At 42.4% G+C, this 19,376-nt stretch overlaps 1 protein-coding gene across 7 annotated transcripts in view; it reads right to left on the reverse strand.

Moving 5' to 3' along the window:
- The window catches only part of FAT1 (FAT atypical cadherin 1), a 363,497-nt gene that overhangs the window by 33,175 nt on the left and 310,946 nt on the right, over positions 1 to 19,376 (reverse strand). For all 7 annotated transcript variants that reach the window (XM_033943896.1, XM_033943897.1, XM_033943893.1 and 4 more), the window contains exons 22-25: positions 15,140 to 15,602; positions 13,719 to 13,872; positions 11,194 to 11,304; positions 10,443 to 11,086 (exon numbers count right to left, since the gene is read on the reverse strand). In XM_033943896.1, the coding sequence (XP_033799787.1) occupies positions 10,443 to 11,086; positions 11,194 to 11,304; positions 13,719 to 13,872; positions 15,140 to 15,602 (1,372 nt within the window). The remainder of the gene's footprint in view (positions 1 to 10,442; positions 11,087 to 11,193; positions 11,305 to 13,718; positions 13,873 to 15,139; positions 15,603 to 19,376) is intronic.

The raw sequence follows: 19,376 nt of genomic DNA on the forward strand, positions 1-19,376 counted from the left end.
AAGAAATATTTCTTTGCATTATGGAAATTGTGTTCCATTAAAAATATTTTGACCCTATTTCTTTTATATTATTAGTTTAAGCATAAATCTTATCTATTTTTGACTATTACAATATAATCTATTTGGGAGCTTATAAAACCATCTTAGGAAGATTAAGGCTAATCCAAAATACAGCGGTCTGTTTAATTTTCAGCTTAAAAAACAGGAACATGTCAGTCCTTATTACCGTCAGATATACTGGTTGCCAATGGAAGCAAGAGTACTTTTCAAATTTGCTTGTATTTGCTATATGATGTTGTTTGGATTAGCTCCGTTATATCTCTTCTCTCATTTTGAATTATACTAATCGACTAGGTCTACTCGGCGTACTGGTTTATTCACTTTTCCTAATCTCAAAAACTGCCGTTATAAAAAGTATTTTGATCGATCTTTGGCTTATCAAGCAGGTAAAGTTCAAGTATGGTTAGACGATCTGATTCAACAATCTGCATCTTATTGCACCTTTAGAAAACTGGTTAAGACTTATTTGTTCAAAAAATTTGTTACTTGATTGATGACTATGTCATAGTTTCATACTGTATTTTTCATTATTGAAATATTGTATTGCCTTTTCGTGTGCTTTGTATCATCACTGGAATGTTCACTCCTTTTTATTCTGTGAACTGCTTAGAACGTTTGGGTGTTGGCGATATAGAAAAATAAAGTTATTATTATTGAAGATTAGATATTTTGGCACATTACAAATTCTGAGAACATTTTCACATTTGGTTTGATATTAAAAATAAGAATGAATGATAATAAATATATGAGGACCAGAAAAAAAAAAAAAAAAGTTGGGAGAGGACATAAAACTGGAAAATGTTCCCAGGAAGGTGCAAATGGAGGCTCTTGCCCTAACGGAACAAAAACTAAAGGCTTTAAAATTACAACAAAACACATTGATGTCTCAGAGGTGATGCTGTGCAGCCATGCAAGGGTTAACTCCTGAGCCCTGCTTTTGCTCCCCAGGCAGTCAGTGATGATTGCAGATGCAACATTCATGGCACGGAGCTGGCGTGTGCACCAACCAAATGCGATGGCAACTACTTGCTTGCAATCCATATCTCTCAGCCAAAGGACTGCTATTACAATGGACAGTCCAGATGGGAGGAAGCTAAAAATGAAAATCTCTGGATAGCTAAATATGAAGACTCATTGCTCTCCAGCCCCAATAGGAATCAATTCTAATTGTGTAGGAAAGGGTAGAATAAAAAGCCAGGCCAAAAAAACTTACAATAAAAATGGAACTATACTTTGTAGTTGCCCATTCTTCATGTCCAGAAGTGGGAAGGGAACCAGTTTGTCTCCTATCTAGCTGTGGGTGGATGAGCAGACATAACCAGTCCCACTGCTGAGCATGAAGTGGATGGGCTCTGCAGCTGTGGCATATGATTTTTGAACTAGTTTTAGCAACAAAACACAATATTTTTTTAAATTACGAGTCAGGCTGCAAGACGCCTCACTTACTAAATGCTAGAACTGTTCTGTCAGTGGACATTAAGATTAACTTTTAAACTAAACATGTTGCTATTTTTTCCCTTGAGATATTTTAAGGGAACAGTCCTTTGTGGTTCTTGCTCTAACATCCTTATGTTTATCCCTGCTATGCAGTGGAGGTTTTAATTCTCTACTCTGAGCATGCAATTAGCATGAGGTTGAAAGAAAGAGTCTGAAGACTCATTAGTCATTTCCTCAACTCTCCTTCAACTGAAAAGGGACTTTCATTTGGTTCTATGTACTTCTTATTCCCTCCAGTCACACATGCTTTAGTCTTTAGGATGGTCCCCCCCCCCAAAAAAAAAAATCAAAATCAAGTTTATGAGATATGACCTCCACAAGTGTATTTTTGTTCTATGTCTAGCCACTGTTAATTGTGTCAAATTATAAGTCTTTTGGTGAACATTTACAGGTCGCTCAATGATTTTTAATTTAATACATAAAATGCAAGTAGAGAATTTATATTAATTTTCCATCTAAAACTGAATTGTGAGCAAATGCACGTGGAGAAAAGTTAAAATACATACCGTATTTTCGCGGATATAACGCGCGCGTTATACGCGATTTTACCTACCGCGCATACCCCTCGCGCGTTATATGCCTGAGCGCGGTATAGAAAAGTTTTTAAACATAGTTCCCACCCCGCCCGACGCCCGATTCACCCCCCCAGCAGGACCGCTCGCACCCCCACCCCGAACGACCGCTCGCACGCGCTCCCACCCGCACCCGCATCCACGATCGGAGCAAGAGGGAGCCCAAGCCCTCTTGCCCGGCCGACTCCCCGACGTCCGATACATCCCCCCCCCCCCGAAGGACCGCCGACTTCCCGACAATATCGGGCCAGGAGGGAGCCCAAACCCTCCTGGCCACGGCGACCCCCTACCCCCACCCCGCACTACATTACGGGCAGGAGGGATCCCAGGCCCTCCTGCCCTCGACGCAAACCCCCCTCCCTCCAACGACCGCCCCCCCAAGAACCTCCGACCGCCCCCCCAGCCGACCCGCGACCCCCCTGGCCGACCCCCACGACCCCCCCACCCCCCTTCCCCGTACCTTTGGAAGTTGGCCGGACAGACGGGAGCCAAACCCGCCTGTCCGGCAGACAGCCAACGAAGGAATGAGGCCGGATTGGCCCATCCGTCCTAAAGCTCCGCCTACTGGTGGGGCCTAAGGCGCGTGGGCCAATCAGAATAGGCCCTGGAGCCTTAGGTCCCACCTGGGGGCGCGGCCTGAGACACATGGTCGGGTTTGGCCCATGTGCCTCAGGCCGCGCCCCCAGGTGGGACCTAAGGCTCCAGGGCCTATTCTGATTGGCCCACGCGCCTTAGGCCCCACCAGTAGGCGGAGCTTTAGGACGGATGGGCCAATCCGGCCTCATTCCTTTGTTGGCTGCCTGCCGGACAGGCGGGTTTGGCTCCCGTCTGTCCGGCCAACTTCCAAAGGTACGGGGAAGGGGGGTGGGGGGGTCGTGGGGGTCGGCCAGGGGGGTCGCGGGTCGGCTGGGGGACGGGCGGAGGTTCTTGGGGGGGGGCGGTCGTTGGGGGGGGGGGGGGGTTTGCGTCAAGGGCAGGAGGGCCTGGGATCCCTCCTGCCCGTAATGTAGTGCGGGGTGGGGTTAGGGGGTCGCCGTGGCCAGGAGGGTTTGGGCTCCCTTCTGGCCCAACTACACAAAGGTACGGGGAAGGCGGGTGGGGGTGTCGTGGGGGTCGGCCAGGGGGGTTGCGGGTCGGCTGGGGGACGGGCGGAGGTTCTTGGGGGGGGGCGGTCGTTGGGGGGAGGGGGTTTGCGTCGAGGGCAGGAGGGCCTGGGATCCCTCCTGCCCGTAATGTAGTGCGGGGTGGGGTTAGGGGGTCGCCGTGGCCAGGAGGGTTTGGGCTCCCTCCTGGCCCGATATTGTTGGGGAGTCGGCGGTCCTTCGGGGTGAGGGTGCGAGTGGTCCTGCCGGGGGGGGGGGGATGTATCGGACGTCGGGGGGGGCATCAGGCTTTCAGGATGGGGACAGACCTTCAAGGGGGGACAGGACTTCAAGGGGGGACAGTGCACGGAAAGTCAGGGGGGGTGAACGGAGAGTCAGGACAGCGCACGGAAAGTCAGGGCAGTGCACGGAAGTCTGGGGGGTGAACGGAGAGTCGGGACAGCGCACGGAAAGTCAGGGCGGGCGAAAGTAGCGTCGGGCATCATGCGCGTTATATGTCTGAGCGCGGTATAGAAAAGTTTTGGTACATATCATCGTGATTTCTGCGCGCTATACCCCTGTGCGCGTTTTACACAGGTGCGCGTTATATCCGCGAAAATACGGTACTGTTACTTACTGCTGAAAATGATTTACGCATTGTCCAATGTTCAGTGATGACTGATTAACTAATGTAATTATTCTACGGTAAATAAACATTCTTTGTGAGACTTGAATTATACTGCAGTCGGTATTGAAAACAATACTCCAAGTGGGGTCTCACTAATGACCTGTACAGAGGAATCAATACCTCCTTTCTTCTGCTGGTTATGCCTCTCTTTATACAGCTTAGCATCCTTCAGGCTACAGCCACCATCTTGTCACACTGTTTCTTCACATTCAGATCCTCAGATACTATCACCCCAAGGCCCCTCTCTCCATCCGTGCATAATAACATAGTAGATGACGGCAGATAAAGACCCGAATGGTCCATCTAGTCTGCCCAACCTGATTCAATTTAAATTTTTTAATTTTTTCTTCTTAGCTTTACCCAGTACTGTGCTTGGGTTCCAACTGCCGAAATCTCTGTTAAGACTTACTCCAGCCCATCTACACCCTCCCAGCCATTGAAGCCCTCCCCAGCCCATCCTCCACCAAACGGCCATATACAGACACAGACCATGCAAGTCTGCCCAGTACTAGCCTTAGTTCAATATTTAATCTTATTTTCTGATTCTAGATCCTCTGTGTTCATCCCACGCTTCTTTGAACTTAGTTACAGTGCATATCAGTCTCTCACCTCCCAGTAGGCCATAAAGAGCCTTGTACATAAAGCAACCTAGTTTGAATAGTGAGCAGGCCTTGATTGGGAGCCAGTGCAGTTGCTTGTAGTAAGGTGTGACGTGATCAGTTTTCTTTAGGCCAAAGATAAGGCGTACAGCTGTGTGTTGAATCATCCGGAGTCTGTTGAAGTGTTTCTTGGGGCATGAGATATAAATGAGGTTGCAGAAGTCTAGCATGTTGAGGATCAGGGCTAGTTCCTAATGAAGGGGGCTTTGGACCTTGTAAGCACGCAGTTCTATTGATTAAACTCTTCCCTTTTTCAAGGAGAGATAAGTACTCTACGCTCTAGTCTTCAGTTTTCTAGCGTTTTGTCCATCATGTTTGATATTTTTGTGTAGGCTTGTATGAACTTTGGTTGCTGCGTATAATGGTGAAAGAAAGCCAGGAAGGTTTAAGAGGAAGGCAGAATAGAAGACTCAAATTTTCCCTGTCTTCTCAGCAGCCTGTAGTTGCAAGGAAAAAACACAATTTGAAGTGTCTGTATACAAATGCTAGAAGACTAAAAAATAAAATAGGATAGTTAGAGTATATAGCACTGAATGATGAGAAAGATATAATAGGCATCTCGGAAACCTGGTGGAAGGAGGACAATCAATGGAACACTATTACCTGGGTACAAATTATATCGCAAGGGGAGAGTTTGTCATCGCAGAATACTTGATATGAGTGACTTGTTAGGAAGCCTCTGAACCAATTTAGTACAATTCCTGTGATGCCAATAGTGTCCAGGAATGAAAGACATATGTGGTGGTCTATTAAGTCAAAAGTGCTGCTTAGGTCGAATTGTAGTATAAGTGCACTCTGTCCTCTGCTGAAAAGTTGGTAGATGTCATTCGTTAATGAGGCTAGAACTGTTTCTGTGCTGAATAGTGACCAAAAGTCTTGACTGGGAGTCGGGAAGTATATTGTGCTCTTCTAGGTAGTTGAGCAGTTGGTAATACACTAGTCCTTCCAGTAGTTTCACAAAGAAAGGGATGGAGGCAATGGGTTGGTAGTTAGTGACAGAAGAAATTGATTCCTTGTTGTTCTTGGTAATGGGTGTTATCATGATATGCCCTTTGTTCTCTGTGAATGTGCTGTTAAGCATTGTCTGGATCCAGCTGAAAAGTAAGCCTTGAAAAGTTGGGGAGTGAGTCAAATGATCTCAGGTGGGCAGGGGTCTAATGGGCATTGGCCATGTGCATATTTGACATACAGCTTCTGGAACAGGTTTAAATCCGGAGGGGGGAGGGGGAGGGGGAATATTTCCCAGATTAGGACTACTGTGTGGTTCCGAGGAGAAAATGCACATGGGTAGTTCTCTAGTGCGTTGGGGGGCTGACCTTATTGCAGAGAGATTGGATCTTTGAACAGAAGTAATCAGCGAGTTTGTTGACTGGAGGGAATTCTTCCTGGGAGGCTAGGACTAGTTTTGATGGTGTTGGTCAGTTTAGATATTATCCTGAAGATTTCCTTGGTGTTGATGGATTGGTCACCCACCAGCTGGTAGTAGTAGGTTTATATTTGTGTACTTGATTATGCCAGTGTCCCTTGTTGACCTAGGTTTGATCTTTGCGCCATGTCCTCTCTAGGCGGCGGACTGTATGTTTTAGGTCACGGAGCTCTTGATCAAACCATTTGTCTGACACGTAGATCTGTCTTTTTCACAGGGATTTGGGGCGAGTCTGTTGTAGATGTAGGTGCTGACTTTGTCCCAGGTAGAATACAAGTCTAGCGGGTCTGAGAATTCTTCAAAGTCTTTGAATTCAGACCAGAAGGAGGGTGCTTCAATGTAACTTCTAGTTGTATAGGTTTTTATTGGTTTGGGAACGTTTTTGATTTCCTGCCAAAGTTAGTTAAACCAGAACATGAAGAGGTCTGACCAAAGTGAGGGAGACCAATCTCCATCTTGCAGAGCTATACTGGCGTATAATTGTGATGACTTCCAGGGTAATGAGGTCTATATGGTGCCCTTTCTGGTGAGTTGGTGAAGATGAGGGGATGGAGTGCCCGAGGGACTGTAGAAAATTGAAGAGGACCTTGACAGTCTGGGTGTGAGTGAGTTCTAGGTGTAGATTAATGTCTCCTAGTAGAAGACAGTAGTGGGAGGAGAGTGAGTTCCTAAGTACGAAGTCTAAAAAGTCTTGTAAAGCCTTGGTCCACTTACTGGGGGGGAACTTAGAAAAGGATGCATGTGAGGGGGGTCTTTCAATGTATTGTTGTTGATTTGGTATGATAGAATTTCCAAATTGTCCGTTTGCTTAGAGTTGAGGATTGTGACTTCAAAAGAGTCCATGATCACATTGGCTAGTCCTCCTCCTTTCATGAGTTACCTGCAAAAGGAGGCCGTTCTGTATCCTGGGGGGCAAAATTCTCTGATTAAAGGGTTGTCTGGGGTTGGAAGTCAAGTTTCTATCAGGAAAAGGATGTCCCATTATTCAGATGCGAGCCAATCTTTCACCAAGGTTGATTTTTTTTCCTTATGGATCGGATATTAATATAGGTGCAGGGAACAGGGACAGCCTTGTGGTGTGTGTCTGCAGGAATAAGCAAAATTTGTCTGAGCAGCTTGCTCTTTCTGCCTTTTTCGGCGTTGTATCTCCTGTATGGTTTCCTGCGTCTGATTGTTGTAAGGATGGTGAAGGCCTATATCATGGCAGTGAATCTGGTTCTGGTGGTGAGGTAAGGGATGAGAGTGGGTAGTGAGCCTCCAGGGGCTGTATCTTACTGAGATAGGCCAGACATAATTGCTCTTAACGAGGCCCGGTGGGAGAGTCCAAAAATGGCTGCATGGTTGGCGGCTCCAGTGGGGAGAGGAGGAATGTTCAGCCGGTCTCTTCCTCCTCTTCCTGATGAGGCTTGGGAGCGCTGGTGCCCAGACCTTCCTCCCTGCCTACAGGAAGGGCCGATTGAAAAGGTCCAAAGATGGGTGGGAGGGACCAAGAATGGCCAAATGGTCGGTGGCTCTGGTGACTCCCTTCCTCCTCTCTCTGCTGGAATATGGCTGACCAGTGGTGTTTTTCTTTCAAAGTTTAAAGGTCAGCTTAATCAGCCTGGGAGGTAGTACGCAGGGCTTTAGTTCAGCTACAATCCTCAGATAGAGGAGGGATAAACAGCTGAATTCCTTCCTCCTCTCTCTGCGGAAGTCTGGCTGACCAGTGGTTTGTGCAAAGGAGTAATATGATCATATTTAGATCAACAGTAGAGCAATTGGAGAGCAGTATTTTGCACAAGCTGAAGTCAACGGAATTGATATTGAGGAAGACTGATTAAAAGTGAGTTACAATAATCGAATTTAGAAAAGAGCAAAGAGAATCTGGAGTGAAGTACGATTTCAAAGTGACCGAACAGAACAAAGCTAGCAAAGTTTTAAGAATGAAGTAGAAACACTGGCTGCCCATCACTCACCATCTCACTTACAAAATACTTCTTCTTACCTTCAAAACAGAAAAACTCCCATCAACCAGCTTTCATTGATAAACTTCTAATTCGGTATGCATCCAGTAGGGCTCTCCGATCTAGAAACCAAAACCTGCTCACCATACCATCGATACAAGAACTCTTCTATGACACTACCCGCAAATCAATTTTCTCTGTCACAGCTCCCACTTTGTGGAATGCCCTTCCAATAGATCTTCGACTAGAAAACTCTTTAGATAAATTTAAAACCAAACTTAAGACCTTTCTTTTTAAAGACACCTATACTCATTAATCTCTGTTCTCTTTGACAATTCATTTTCATTCGCAGAACTACTTTGGAAAATCAAAATGCTTCTTTTGAAGCGAGCCCTACCCAAATGTATTTCCCTTTATTCACTTAACTCCTTTTATTTTTTATCTCGATGTACAGTATTTTAATAATTCTCCTTCCCCCATTTCCCTCTCGTTTCATGTACGTCAGTGGGTAATTACTCCCCTCTTTATAGTCTTAGATACGATATTACTTTTAAAATTATATTTTATTGTTGACTGTTTCAATACTTGCATGATAAACGGTATATCAAAAATAAAGAAAACTTGAAACAACTCTAGAAATATGAGAATGAAATGATAAGGTGGTATCCAAAGTAACTTCAAGAATTTTAATGGATGTATGACAGAAAAGTACCTTTCATAGTGAAACATGGAAAGTTCAATTGGCGTCTAGTGGAGGAAAAAATCATAGTAGACGTTTTGGGGGGAATTTTCAGCCTATTCAATGTTAACCAGTTAGCCACCTCATCTAATATTTTGGAAATTATGGAGAAATCGTTAGAGCACTAAGAACTGAATGGATAAAGAATCTGAATGTAAAAAAAGTAAATCAAAGTGACTGGAGCAATAATGTAAGTGGCGCAAAGAAAATATTAAAACGTATGGGCCTAAGAACCGAACCCTGGGGGACACCTGATTGAAGTTGCTGTGAACTTAAGAGAGCCAGAATAATAAACAGAGTAAGATTGCTCAGTAAGATAAGAATGAAACCACTGAAAAGCTTTATCCGTAATATGTAAATCCCTTAAAAGGTTTAATAAGATTGAATGATCCACCAGATCAAAGGCAGCGGACATGTCCAAGAAAAAAAAAAAACCAAAACATCACGATTGCCATCAAGAATTTATCTTACATAATTTGTAAGACCTAAAAGCGAGTGTTCAGTTGAATGATGAGGACAAAAGCTTGTCTGACAAGGGTGTAGTGCGTTTGTACAATGAAGAAAATCAGAAAGCTGTGCTGCTACCACCTTTTCAGTAATTTTAGAAAGGAAAGGCAATTTTAGAAATTGGCCTATAATTTGTAACTTCAGCAGGGTCTACTTTAAAGGCTTTAAGCACAGGAGTGACAGCATGCTTCCAAGTAGGAGGAAATGCAGATGAAGTAAGACCATTAGAGACTATAGTAGGGGCTATCCTCCCATCTGTTTCAAATCTTAATAGGAGGCACTTCTGTCTAAAGTCAATCCAGTAAGATGTGATGTAGAATTTTAGTGCCACTACAGTTTGCAAACGTGACAGTACTAACCATCCCATTCCATTGAATATCAATAGGGCTCTATGTACAACTTCAGTAAAAGTACTTTACTTGCACTCACTTCTTTGTAATAGTGGCCCCACCACTATTCAGACTATACATCTGTCTTGGGTGGTAGCATTCAGAGGGTGGTGCATGGTGGAAGAATATCTTCTAATTCTCTCCTTCCTTGATCTGTTGCTTCCCGGTCACCTTAAAGAACTATACTGCATTCTGGTGTGGGGTCTTGCATTAGAGGCTTACACTCAAGCATTGCCATTTTCCATCCTCCTAAAGAAAGCCCTTTGGCAGGAGGAGGGTGGGAGGCAGTAGCACTTGAGTGTGGGTCCCTACTGAAGGACTCCACACTGACATGCAGCCCCTTTCCACATGGCTAGGAAGAGCATGCTGTACTTTGGACTCGGGTAAGAAAGATATGATGCTGATCTGAGAAAGTTAGGGTGGGAGGGAAGAGAGAGAGATTGAGAGGGGAATAGGAAAAAAGATGCTGGCCGAAAGGAAAGGGATATGCTGTACCCAAGGGAGGCTAGGAATTGCTAGCTATGGAAGGGAGGGGAGGGAGAGGAGAGAAGAAATGCTGGATGGTGGGGCTGGTATGAGATATTGGAACTGAGGGAGGATGGTACTACAGAGGGGTGAGGAGGCATGGTGTCGGATATCCTCGGGCCAAACAAAATAAATCCTTTAAAGTCACTATATTTACCAATAAAACTGATGAACTAACATCCTGTAGAGATGTAGCTTATGGCACAATTCTAGTTTAACATGAAACAAAAGATAAGCAGAAGTGGCAGAAATTAAACAATCTATTAAAGAGTGCAAACACAGAAATTATCTGCAAGTCTAAATGCACAAATGTCATTTTAACTAGAAAATACAAAAACAAAACACAGCTGCTTACCATCATAATCATAATCCCAGCTAGGTTTTCGGATGGAGTCACAGTCCGAAGGAGAGTTAGACGGAGGTGGAGGTGGTAAGTTAGGAGCTACGCTGCAAACAGCCACAGCTTTTCTGTGTCCGTGCACAGAGTCTGGGTTAAAAGTGCTGAACTCAGGGTGCTCTGGAATAGTAGACCCCTCAAAGGAATTTCGGTCCAGGTTGTTTCTTGAATCACTTGGAATGCTAGGAGTGTAGGAGATGGGACGAACCGGCACCTGCGGTGGGATGTCCGAATAAACATTTTTATTCAGTTTTGCATCAAAGTACGGCCTGGGTAGAAATGCTGTAGTTGTTCCTGGGTGTTTACTTTCATGTTCTGGCTGCTGCTGCTGTTTCTTCTTCTTCTTTCTTCTCATCAGTTTGCGGTACAAGACAAAAACCACAACTAGAAAGAAGATGCCAGCTACAAACACAATGATACCAATCACTTCAGCAAGGCCGATGTTCCAAGATGTCGAAACATATTTGTTGAGAGAAATTTCTGCGCAGTATTTTCCTCCAAACCCCTTGGAGCAGTTGCATTGATAGGAGCCATACGTGTTCTCACAAAGGGCTCCGTTAAGGCATGGGCTCTCCACACACTCATCGACATCGCTCAAACATCTGGTAGAAGGTAAGCGGAGAAAAAGATCATCTACTGCTTTCAGTTTCACTCAATACTATGAATACACAGCAAGCGCTAGACATTCAAGAGCAAATCAGAAATTAACCTGTCACCGCGGAAGCCTGGTTCACATTCACAAACAGGGCCATCCAAGCTGTCAATGCACTTGCCACTGTTCTGGCAAGGGTTGTCTTTACAGTATGGACCCAACTGACATCTGGAATAAGAAAAACACAATTAGATTAATTCCAATAACAAGATATAATAAATCAAAGATAACAAAGGGTGCTCGTCCATGAAACCAGTACATTAAGGCATTATTTATCTTTAAATTGACAGATGTACTGTATCTAGTTACAAGCGTGTGATCAGGATGATTTGGATGGGACTAAAAACTATATTCCTCATTTCAGAAAATGAATGTTTATTTATATCTAATCAGGGCAATACAGTCACTACAGGAGGCAGAAATGAAGAATGTAAATTTCGTCCTTCTGCAATCAACACCTGAGTACAGGAAATCATCTATAATCAGGACTCCTAGACACACTGCATCAGAATGGCCATTAAAGCTAACCTGTTATTTGCAAATTAAGCAATACTCAATACAATATTAGGGTGCCTTTTATTTTCTGTGAGCAGTTGGGTTTTTTCTTTCGGTTTGATTTACTGTTATGCTTTTTCTTGGAAAAATTAAAAAGGAATCAATGATTTCAAATGAATGAACAGAATAATAAAACCTCTTCCTGTGGGTTATCATATTAGCAGTTAAGCTTCATTTACAAGGTTCCTTTCTCAAATTCAAAAAAGCAAATCAAGACATGATGTTTTCAATTTACATTTGGATAATCTAGTCAACTGATCATCTAGTCAACTGGTTATCTGATTATACCAAGCCGCACACTCACTTCTCTTGTCCTTCCCTGCTCCCTCCTAATCTCTTTCTTCTTTCTATCTTCTTCTCTCCATATCTTTCTGTTTGCATCAACTAATTGCTTTTGTACTACCCGCCAGCATCTTGGTGTGAGCGGCAGTTTATCAAGACTTTGTAAATAAAATAAACTGAAATATCTTAGAACTTTGCATTCTCTGAAGTAAACTCCCATACTAGACAATGACACAGGGACAAATTTTTCCCAGGAACTTAATTTCCTTGTCCCTGCGAGTTTTGACGCAGTCCTTGCCCAATTCCTCTGTAAGCTCTGCCTTAACTTTACAAGTCTTGAACACTTATAATTTTAAAGTGTTTGTGGCTTGTGCAGATGAGGACAGAGCTTGCAGGAACGGGTAGGGACAGGAAAAAAAAAAACTCTCCAGGATAGGATGGGAAAAATTTTTCCCCGCAGGAATGGGGAAAAATTTATCACCGTTTCATTCTCTATCCAATATTCTAGAATGCATTCTCAAAGGGCTTCTCTCAACACACAATTCTCTCTACTGCAGAAAGCTTAGATCTTCTCCCAAGCTTTTAACAAAAGAAGCAACTAACTTGCTATTTACCCACACACAAGGACTAACACTAGCTGCATATACTGTAGCAGGACTTGCTAATCCACTCCTACCCTAGCTGAAACCATATTATTTATTTGGTTTTATATCCCGCATTTTCATGTACCTTTCTGATTCCAAGTACAATTTTAAGTTAGAAAATAAGGGGAATATCTAACTACTGTAGCTCACTGGTTGAGCTGCTGCCTCTGCACCTAGAGGTTGCGAGATCAAATCCTGCTGCTGCTCCTTTAATCCTCCAGTGCCCATCAATTTGAATGTAAGCTTTAAAATGGTAAAGCCACAAAAAGGCGGTATACAAGTCCTCTTTCCCTTAAATGTCTATGTTTTCCAGTTCTATACTGTCTATTAAGATGTTTTATTGTACACTGTGTTGACTTTGAAAGTAGCATACTATGCCATAATACAGTATTGTACTACTATTTAAATATTTTTTTGCTGAAATTGTATATTGCCTATGTCTAGATTGTTCTTGTACATTGCCTTGAGAGTGTGGCACAGTGGTTAAAGCTACAGCCTCAGCACCCTGGGGTTGTGGGTTCAAATAACTTGGAGGAAAATGCTTACATATTATTTAATGATTGACAAGTTATTTATTCAATAAGTCAAAAGTTATTTAAAGTTATTTAATTAAAAAAAAACACTAAAAAATGAAAAGTTGAATAAAGAATTTCTGAATTATCAGGAGGTTTTTTGGTCAATGATAGACACCGGAACCCCTTATATTTGTGAACGTTTATTATCCCTTGTGGATGGTTCGTGGGGTTACCGAGTCCTTTTTCCTCCAAGTTAATTACCTATCTTTGGCTTCAACAAGAGATTTCGGTTTTGGTTATAAGATATAAGCTATCTCTTGATCCTCTTTGGAGTTTGTTGTGGGTTCAAACCCATGCTGCTCCTTGTGACCCTGGGCAAGTCACTTAATCCCCCCATTGCCCCACATACATTAGACAGATTGTGAGCCCACCGGGACAGACAGGGAAAAATGCTCAAGTACCTGAACAAATTCATGTAAATCGTTCTGAGCTCTCCTGGCAGAACGGTATAGAAAAAGGAATAAATAAATAAATTTCTTCACAAAAGACAGTAAATAAATCCTAATAATCAATTTATAAGACATACCTTTGGCCAGTGTACTGCCCCCTACACTGGCAGAAAAAGTCATTCTTGACCACAATGCAAGTTCCGCCATACAGGCAAGGGTTGGAGGAACATGGATTGACACTTACATCACAGTGTGCACCCATGAACATAGCCGTACACTTGCAGTAATAACCTGGAAGCAAAACAGCATCAGAACGAAAAGTCACATTTTTCTGACATGCCAAGATTTTTAATGTATTCCATTCAAACTCTCTCTATAATATGCACTCACAAAAAATTGCAAACTAACATTTCTTTCGTCAAAGGTGAAATTAAAGTGACATCTAGTGAGTTTTAAGAAGGCTGATGGAGCAAAAGATAATGGCTAATATAAGCACTAGATGCAGGTAAAAATACATTTATTAATGGCAGCAGGAAAAGGCATTTTTCAGAAATATGTTCTTTAGTAATGGAATTTTGAATAGCATGGTGGCCCAGGCAGCTTTAGAAGAGCACAGCAAGGGGGAGCAGCCAGGAAGCTGGGCAGTGTGAAAAGATCCACTAACAAAACTAGATAGGGGCTACTTAGATAAAAATAAATTTTCCTTTGTATTTCTGAGATGCAAGTCAGCAACAGTTCCTCACATCTGGCAGCTGCTAATGACCTGCTGAATACAATAAAAGTGCCTGGGCTACCCGGACCTTGTAAAAGTCCATAAGGTGGGGGTCCGAGAACACTTTTCTTAAGCAGCCTTGCAAATACAAAGAAAAATGACCTTATCACAAAAGTTATTTTCAATCTCTCATGAATTCCGAGAGCACTGAACACTCAGGCATTTTCGACAAAGACAATCCTTTGTTGGCAAGATGGAGATGAAAAGTCTGAATCATGGATACTATTATCAGGACAGAGGTATCAGCCCTAAGTACAGTGTCTTCAAACTCTCAAAGTTATTGGTATTCAGTACAAATTTTTTCCAACTACAAATAGGTACTAATTCAGCAGCACTACTGACATTAATTGGCAAAGAAAGGATTATCTTCCCTCCCTGACCCTTGGGTTTCTATTAGAGAATGACACGGGGACAAATTTGTCCCTGTCCCCACAAGAACTCAGTTTCCCCATCCCCGCGAGTTTTGTCGCTGTCCCTGTCCTTGCCCCATTGCTGTAAGCTCTGCCTTAATTGCACAAGCCTCCAACACTTATGATTTTAAAGTGTTTGAGGCTTGTGCAGATGAGGACAGAACTTGCAGAATGGGGCAGGGACAGGAAAGAGTTCCCGTGGGGACAGGGAAAAATCTGTCCCTCTGCCATTCTCTAGTTTCTATCTGGCAAAACAATGATCAGCGGTCATGGATTTGATATACTGCTTTTCTGTGGTACAACCAAAGTGGTTTACATTTATTATGTGCAAGGAACAATTCATTCTCAAGCTTCAAGAAAGCAAAATGCAACCTACCTCCATTCAGTGATGGAGAGCACGTTCCTCCATTCCGGCAAGGACTACTAGAGCACCCTTCTGTAGCTGTCAGCAGACACCCCGGAGACACATCAACAGATTCAACTATATGTGCATAATGCCGTGATTTGCTGCTTAGAGGTAGTTCTTGCCCGTTGAGTACGACGGAATCCATGCACCCTCTCAGGCCGTTGCTCACCTGAGGACTCCTACCACGTCTTGTGTCTTGCTGTCGAATGTGACCACCGAAATACACATAATTATCGAGGTTAAGGGTTCTAAGAGTGCCTGGGGCGGTTCCTGATGCAGTATGGAACCTGTCCAGGACGAGCCTTGCATAATTTCCATTTACCTCGAGGGATACTGTATGCCACTGACCATCATTCACTTGAATGCTCTGAACAGAGACTATGCCAGGACCACTGCCACAGTCAAACTTATACTGCAGTCTTCCATTGTGAATCTAAGAACAGAAATCGATACAAAACCATCACCATTACAACAGAATCAGGTGCTCTGTATCAATTAGATTACTGTAACTCTCTTTATGCATCCCAAGAGGTTGCAGCTGATTCAAAATACAGCAGCCAAACTGATCTATAGGAAAAGGAAGTATGATCACGTTTCCCCTTTCATGAGGGCTCTTTCATTGCTTGCCAGTTAACCTCAGAATCCAATTTAATGTGCAAGCATAGTATTAAAAATTTTGAACAAAATATTTCTTGCCTCTAGTCCCCATTTCTTTTAATTCTCTATGCACTATAAGATCAAGAACTGTTCATTTGTACAAACTTTCTTTTCCCTCAATCAAGGGAATAAACATACTAGGCTATGCTTCTCTCTCCTTTGCATTTACCTTTACTTCTACCTATTGAGATCAGAACCATTTTTTCTCTTTACTCTTTTAGAAAACACCTAAAGACTTTTCTTTTTTCAAAAATTGTTACATAAATTATTTCTCCTGAGGAACCAGATATAAACCTCTTCTCATGTAAACCAAGTCGAGCCTCTATTGTTTAGAGGATGATCCGGTATATAAACTGAAAGTTTAGATTTAGATTAAAACATTAATATATTTTCATATAAGGCATCTACATCAGGAAAACAGACTCATTAAGGGAAAGGGGAAGGGATTTGATATTCTACCTGTGGTGCAATCAAAGTGGTTTTACATATTATGTACTTTTTCTGACCTTAAAGGACTCATTTAGAGTTTTTGGGTTGTTTTTTTCTTTTACTTTTTGTGCCTGGGGCAATGGAGGTTTATGTCACTTTTTCAGGATCACAGAGAACTAAAGTGGGAATCTAACCCAGCTCTATCACTCAAACAATAGAAACACATGAAACCTCTTTGTTATATCCAATTAAACAATTTCACTACCCCATACATTTGAAAACTATACTGCACTTAAATGCTTAAACACTTCTTAAACATGCTCACACATGCCTCACTCAAACATGGCAGAAAAACAATTGAAGAACAATGCTGTTCAGAATATGTTGTTTATGTACTCATGTGTCCCTGTAAAAAAATTGTACGTGGGTCAAACTAACAGTCAACTTAAAAGTGAGATTTGGAGAACACAAAAGTTAGCTGAAGTGTGAACGAGTTGATGAGCCGATGGTGCAACATTGTAAAATCATGAATCATACATTTGTAGATCTGAAATGTTGCATTATTGATGCAGTTGTAAAGAGTATGTATGGAGGAAATAGAAAGGAGGCATTACTTAAGAAAGACCAGGAATGAATTTTTAATTTAGCAACTGAGGAAGTAGAGGGTTTGAATGTAAAGATTGAATGGCAACTGTTTTACTGATAGAGGAGTTTTCTTTTCAAATGATTTTGATTAGCTCTGCTGCTAGTGATTAAGGAAACGTTAGAGCAGTCACATAGTAGATGACGGCAGTAGAGGAGTAACAAAGTGGACATTTAGTGGGAGTTTACAGTAGTAGAGGAGTAACATAGTTGATGATGGCAGATAAAGACCCGAATGGTCCATCTAGTCTGCCCAACCTGATTCAATCTAATTTGTTGGGGTTTTTTTTCTTCTTCTTCTCTTTAGCTATTTCTGGGCAAGAATCTAAAGCTCTGCCCAGTACTGTTCTTAGGTTCCAACTACTGAATCTGCGTCAAAGCTCACTCCAGTCTACACCCTCCCAGCCATTAAAGCTCTCCCCAGCCCATCTTCCCCCAAACGGACTGTGCAAGTGTGCCCAGTACTGGCCTTAGTTCTTCAAAATTTACTATTATTTTTTGATTCTAGATCCTCTGTGTTCATCCCATGCTTTTTTGAACTCCGTCACCATTTTCCTCTCTACCACCTCTCTCGGGAGCGCATTCCAGCGTTATGCTAAGAGGTTTTTTTTTTTTTTTGGTAGAATAGGCAGTGGGCAGGGGGGTACCTCAATGGTCAGCACTTTCTGTGTTGTTGTTTAACCTATACATGGCCTCAATAGGTTTAATATTTGAATCATTAAATGTAGACTACAGATTATATGCAGAAGATATAGTAATTTTTTTCTCCTGTACAGGCTTGGGGGTCTAAGCTGAAAGAGCTGTTGGATTACTATATAAAGTGTTGTTGATTGGATGGTTGCACAAGGGTTAACCTTAAATGTGGATAAAATGGAAAGGATTGTTTGTAGGGAAGAGTGATTGTGTGGGGGGGGGAGGGGGGGTGATATGGCCAGAAAAGATGAATGTGTTAAGTGCAGACTTGTCCCTGAAGCAAGATATGACTATTTGGGGGGAGGCTGGATTCTAGACTTTCTATGAATTGTCAAGTGGCTAAGACTGTTCATGTTCAGACTTGTTTTGCTCAGTTATTTGAAACCCATGCTCTCGCCTTATGAGTTTTGTACAGTAATAAAGGGAATGGTGTTATCAAGATTGGACAACTGCAACACACTATACCTTGGAATAGCTAAAACAAGATGTCGGGCATTACAGGTGGTCCAAAATGCAACAGCATGCCTTGTGGTAGGTGCACCTAGGACTATGCATATTACCCCTTTATTGTGACAATTACACAGGTTACCTGTGATGTTTAGGGTACAATATAAAGTGTTGATTATCGTACATCAAATGCTATACCATTCTATTCCAATGTATTTTAAAAAGGTTGTGACCGTTTACCATCCTGGTCGATCATTAAGATGAGAATATGTTTCACTCTTGAAAAGTAATGTTCAACCAAGGTATGCAGAAAATAGAGCAGCTGCTTTTTGTTTTGTAGGGGTTAAATCATGGAATTCCCTTTTGGTTCAGTTGAGGATGTGTGCAGATAGGGTTGGGTTTAAAAGACTGCTAAAGACTAGACTTTTTGTAGCAGCATATAAATGTGCATGAGTCCTTTCATTTGAAAGGAAACTCTGCAATGAGAGGGCATAGGATGAAGTTAAGAGGTGATAGGCTCTGGAGTAATCTGAGGAAATACTTTTTTTTACAGAAAGGGTGGTAGATGCGTGGAGCAGTCTCCTGGAAGAGGTGGTGGAAACAGAGACTATTCTGAATTCAAGAGGGCCTGGGATAGGCATGTGGGAGCTCTCGGAGAGAGAAAGAGATAATGTTTGATGGGCAGACTAGATGGGCCATTTCTCCTTTATCTGCTGTCATGTTTCCATGTTTCTATTTTTATGAGGTTTAAGTAAATATGGAGACAGAAAACAATGTGGATACAGTTCTTATTGTATTGTCTTATTTTATGTATGTATGTATGTTTTGATAGAAACTGCCTAGGTATACATTTTTATAATAATAAATAAATAAATTGTAGCTATTTCAGATACAAGAGATTCCTAAAAGCCCTGAAGCAACTATTAGGCAAAATGCTGGCCATTGTTGGCAGGCAGGATCACGGGAACGCCCATTTATGAACTATTTTGCACTTTTCTTGAACGATTTTCCTGTTTTTGACACAATTTCTGATTGTGTATACTTTATCAGAATATTAAGTCCTGGTGGATTGAAAAGACAATTGCTTAGTATCATATGAACTGAGAAGAAAATTCTTTGCAGGAATTGTGTTATGTGACTTAGGCCCCATTTTATCAAGCTGCGTTAGGGATTTTTTAATCACGGGCTACTGCAGTAAAAGTTCCGAAGCTCTCTGAATCCAACCTAGCCCCCCTACCTCCAAGGAAGAACGGGCTGGGCAGAACAGCTTTCAATTCACAGTCTCCCATTGCCTCACCACTCTCCAAAACACCCCTTCCTGCCTAATCCCTTCACCTTC

Source organism: Geotrypetes seraphini, chromosome 1 (assembly GCF_902459505.1).
Source record: "Geotrypetes seraphini chromosome 1, aGeoSer1.1, whole genome shotgun sequence".
NCBI classification, from domain to species: domain Eukaryota; kingdom Metazoa; phylum Chordata; class Amphibia; order Gymnophiona; family Dermophiidae; genus Geotrypetes; species Geotrypetes seraphini.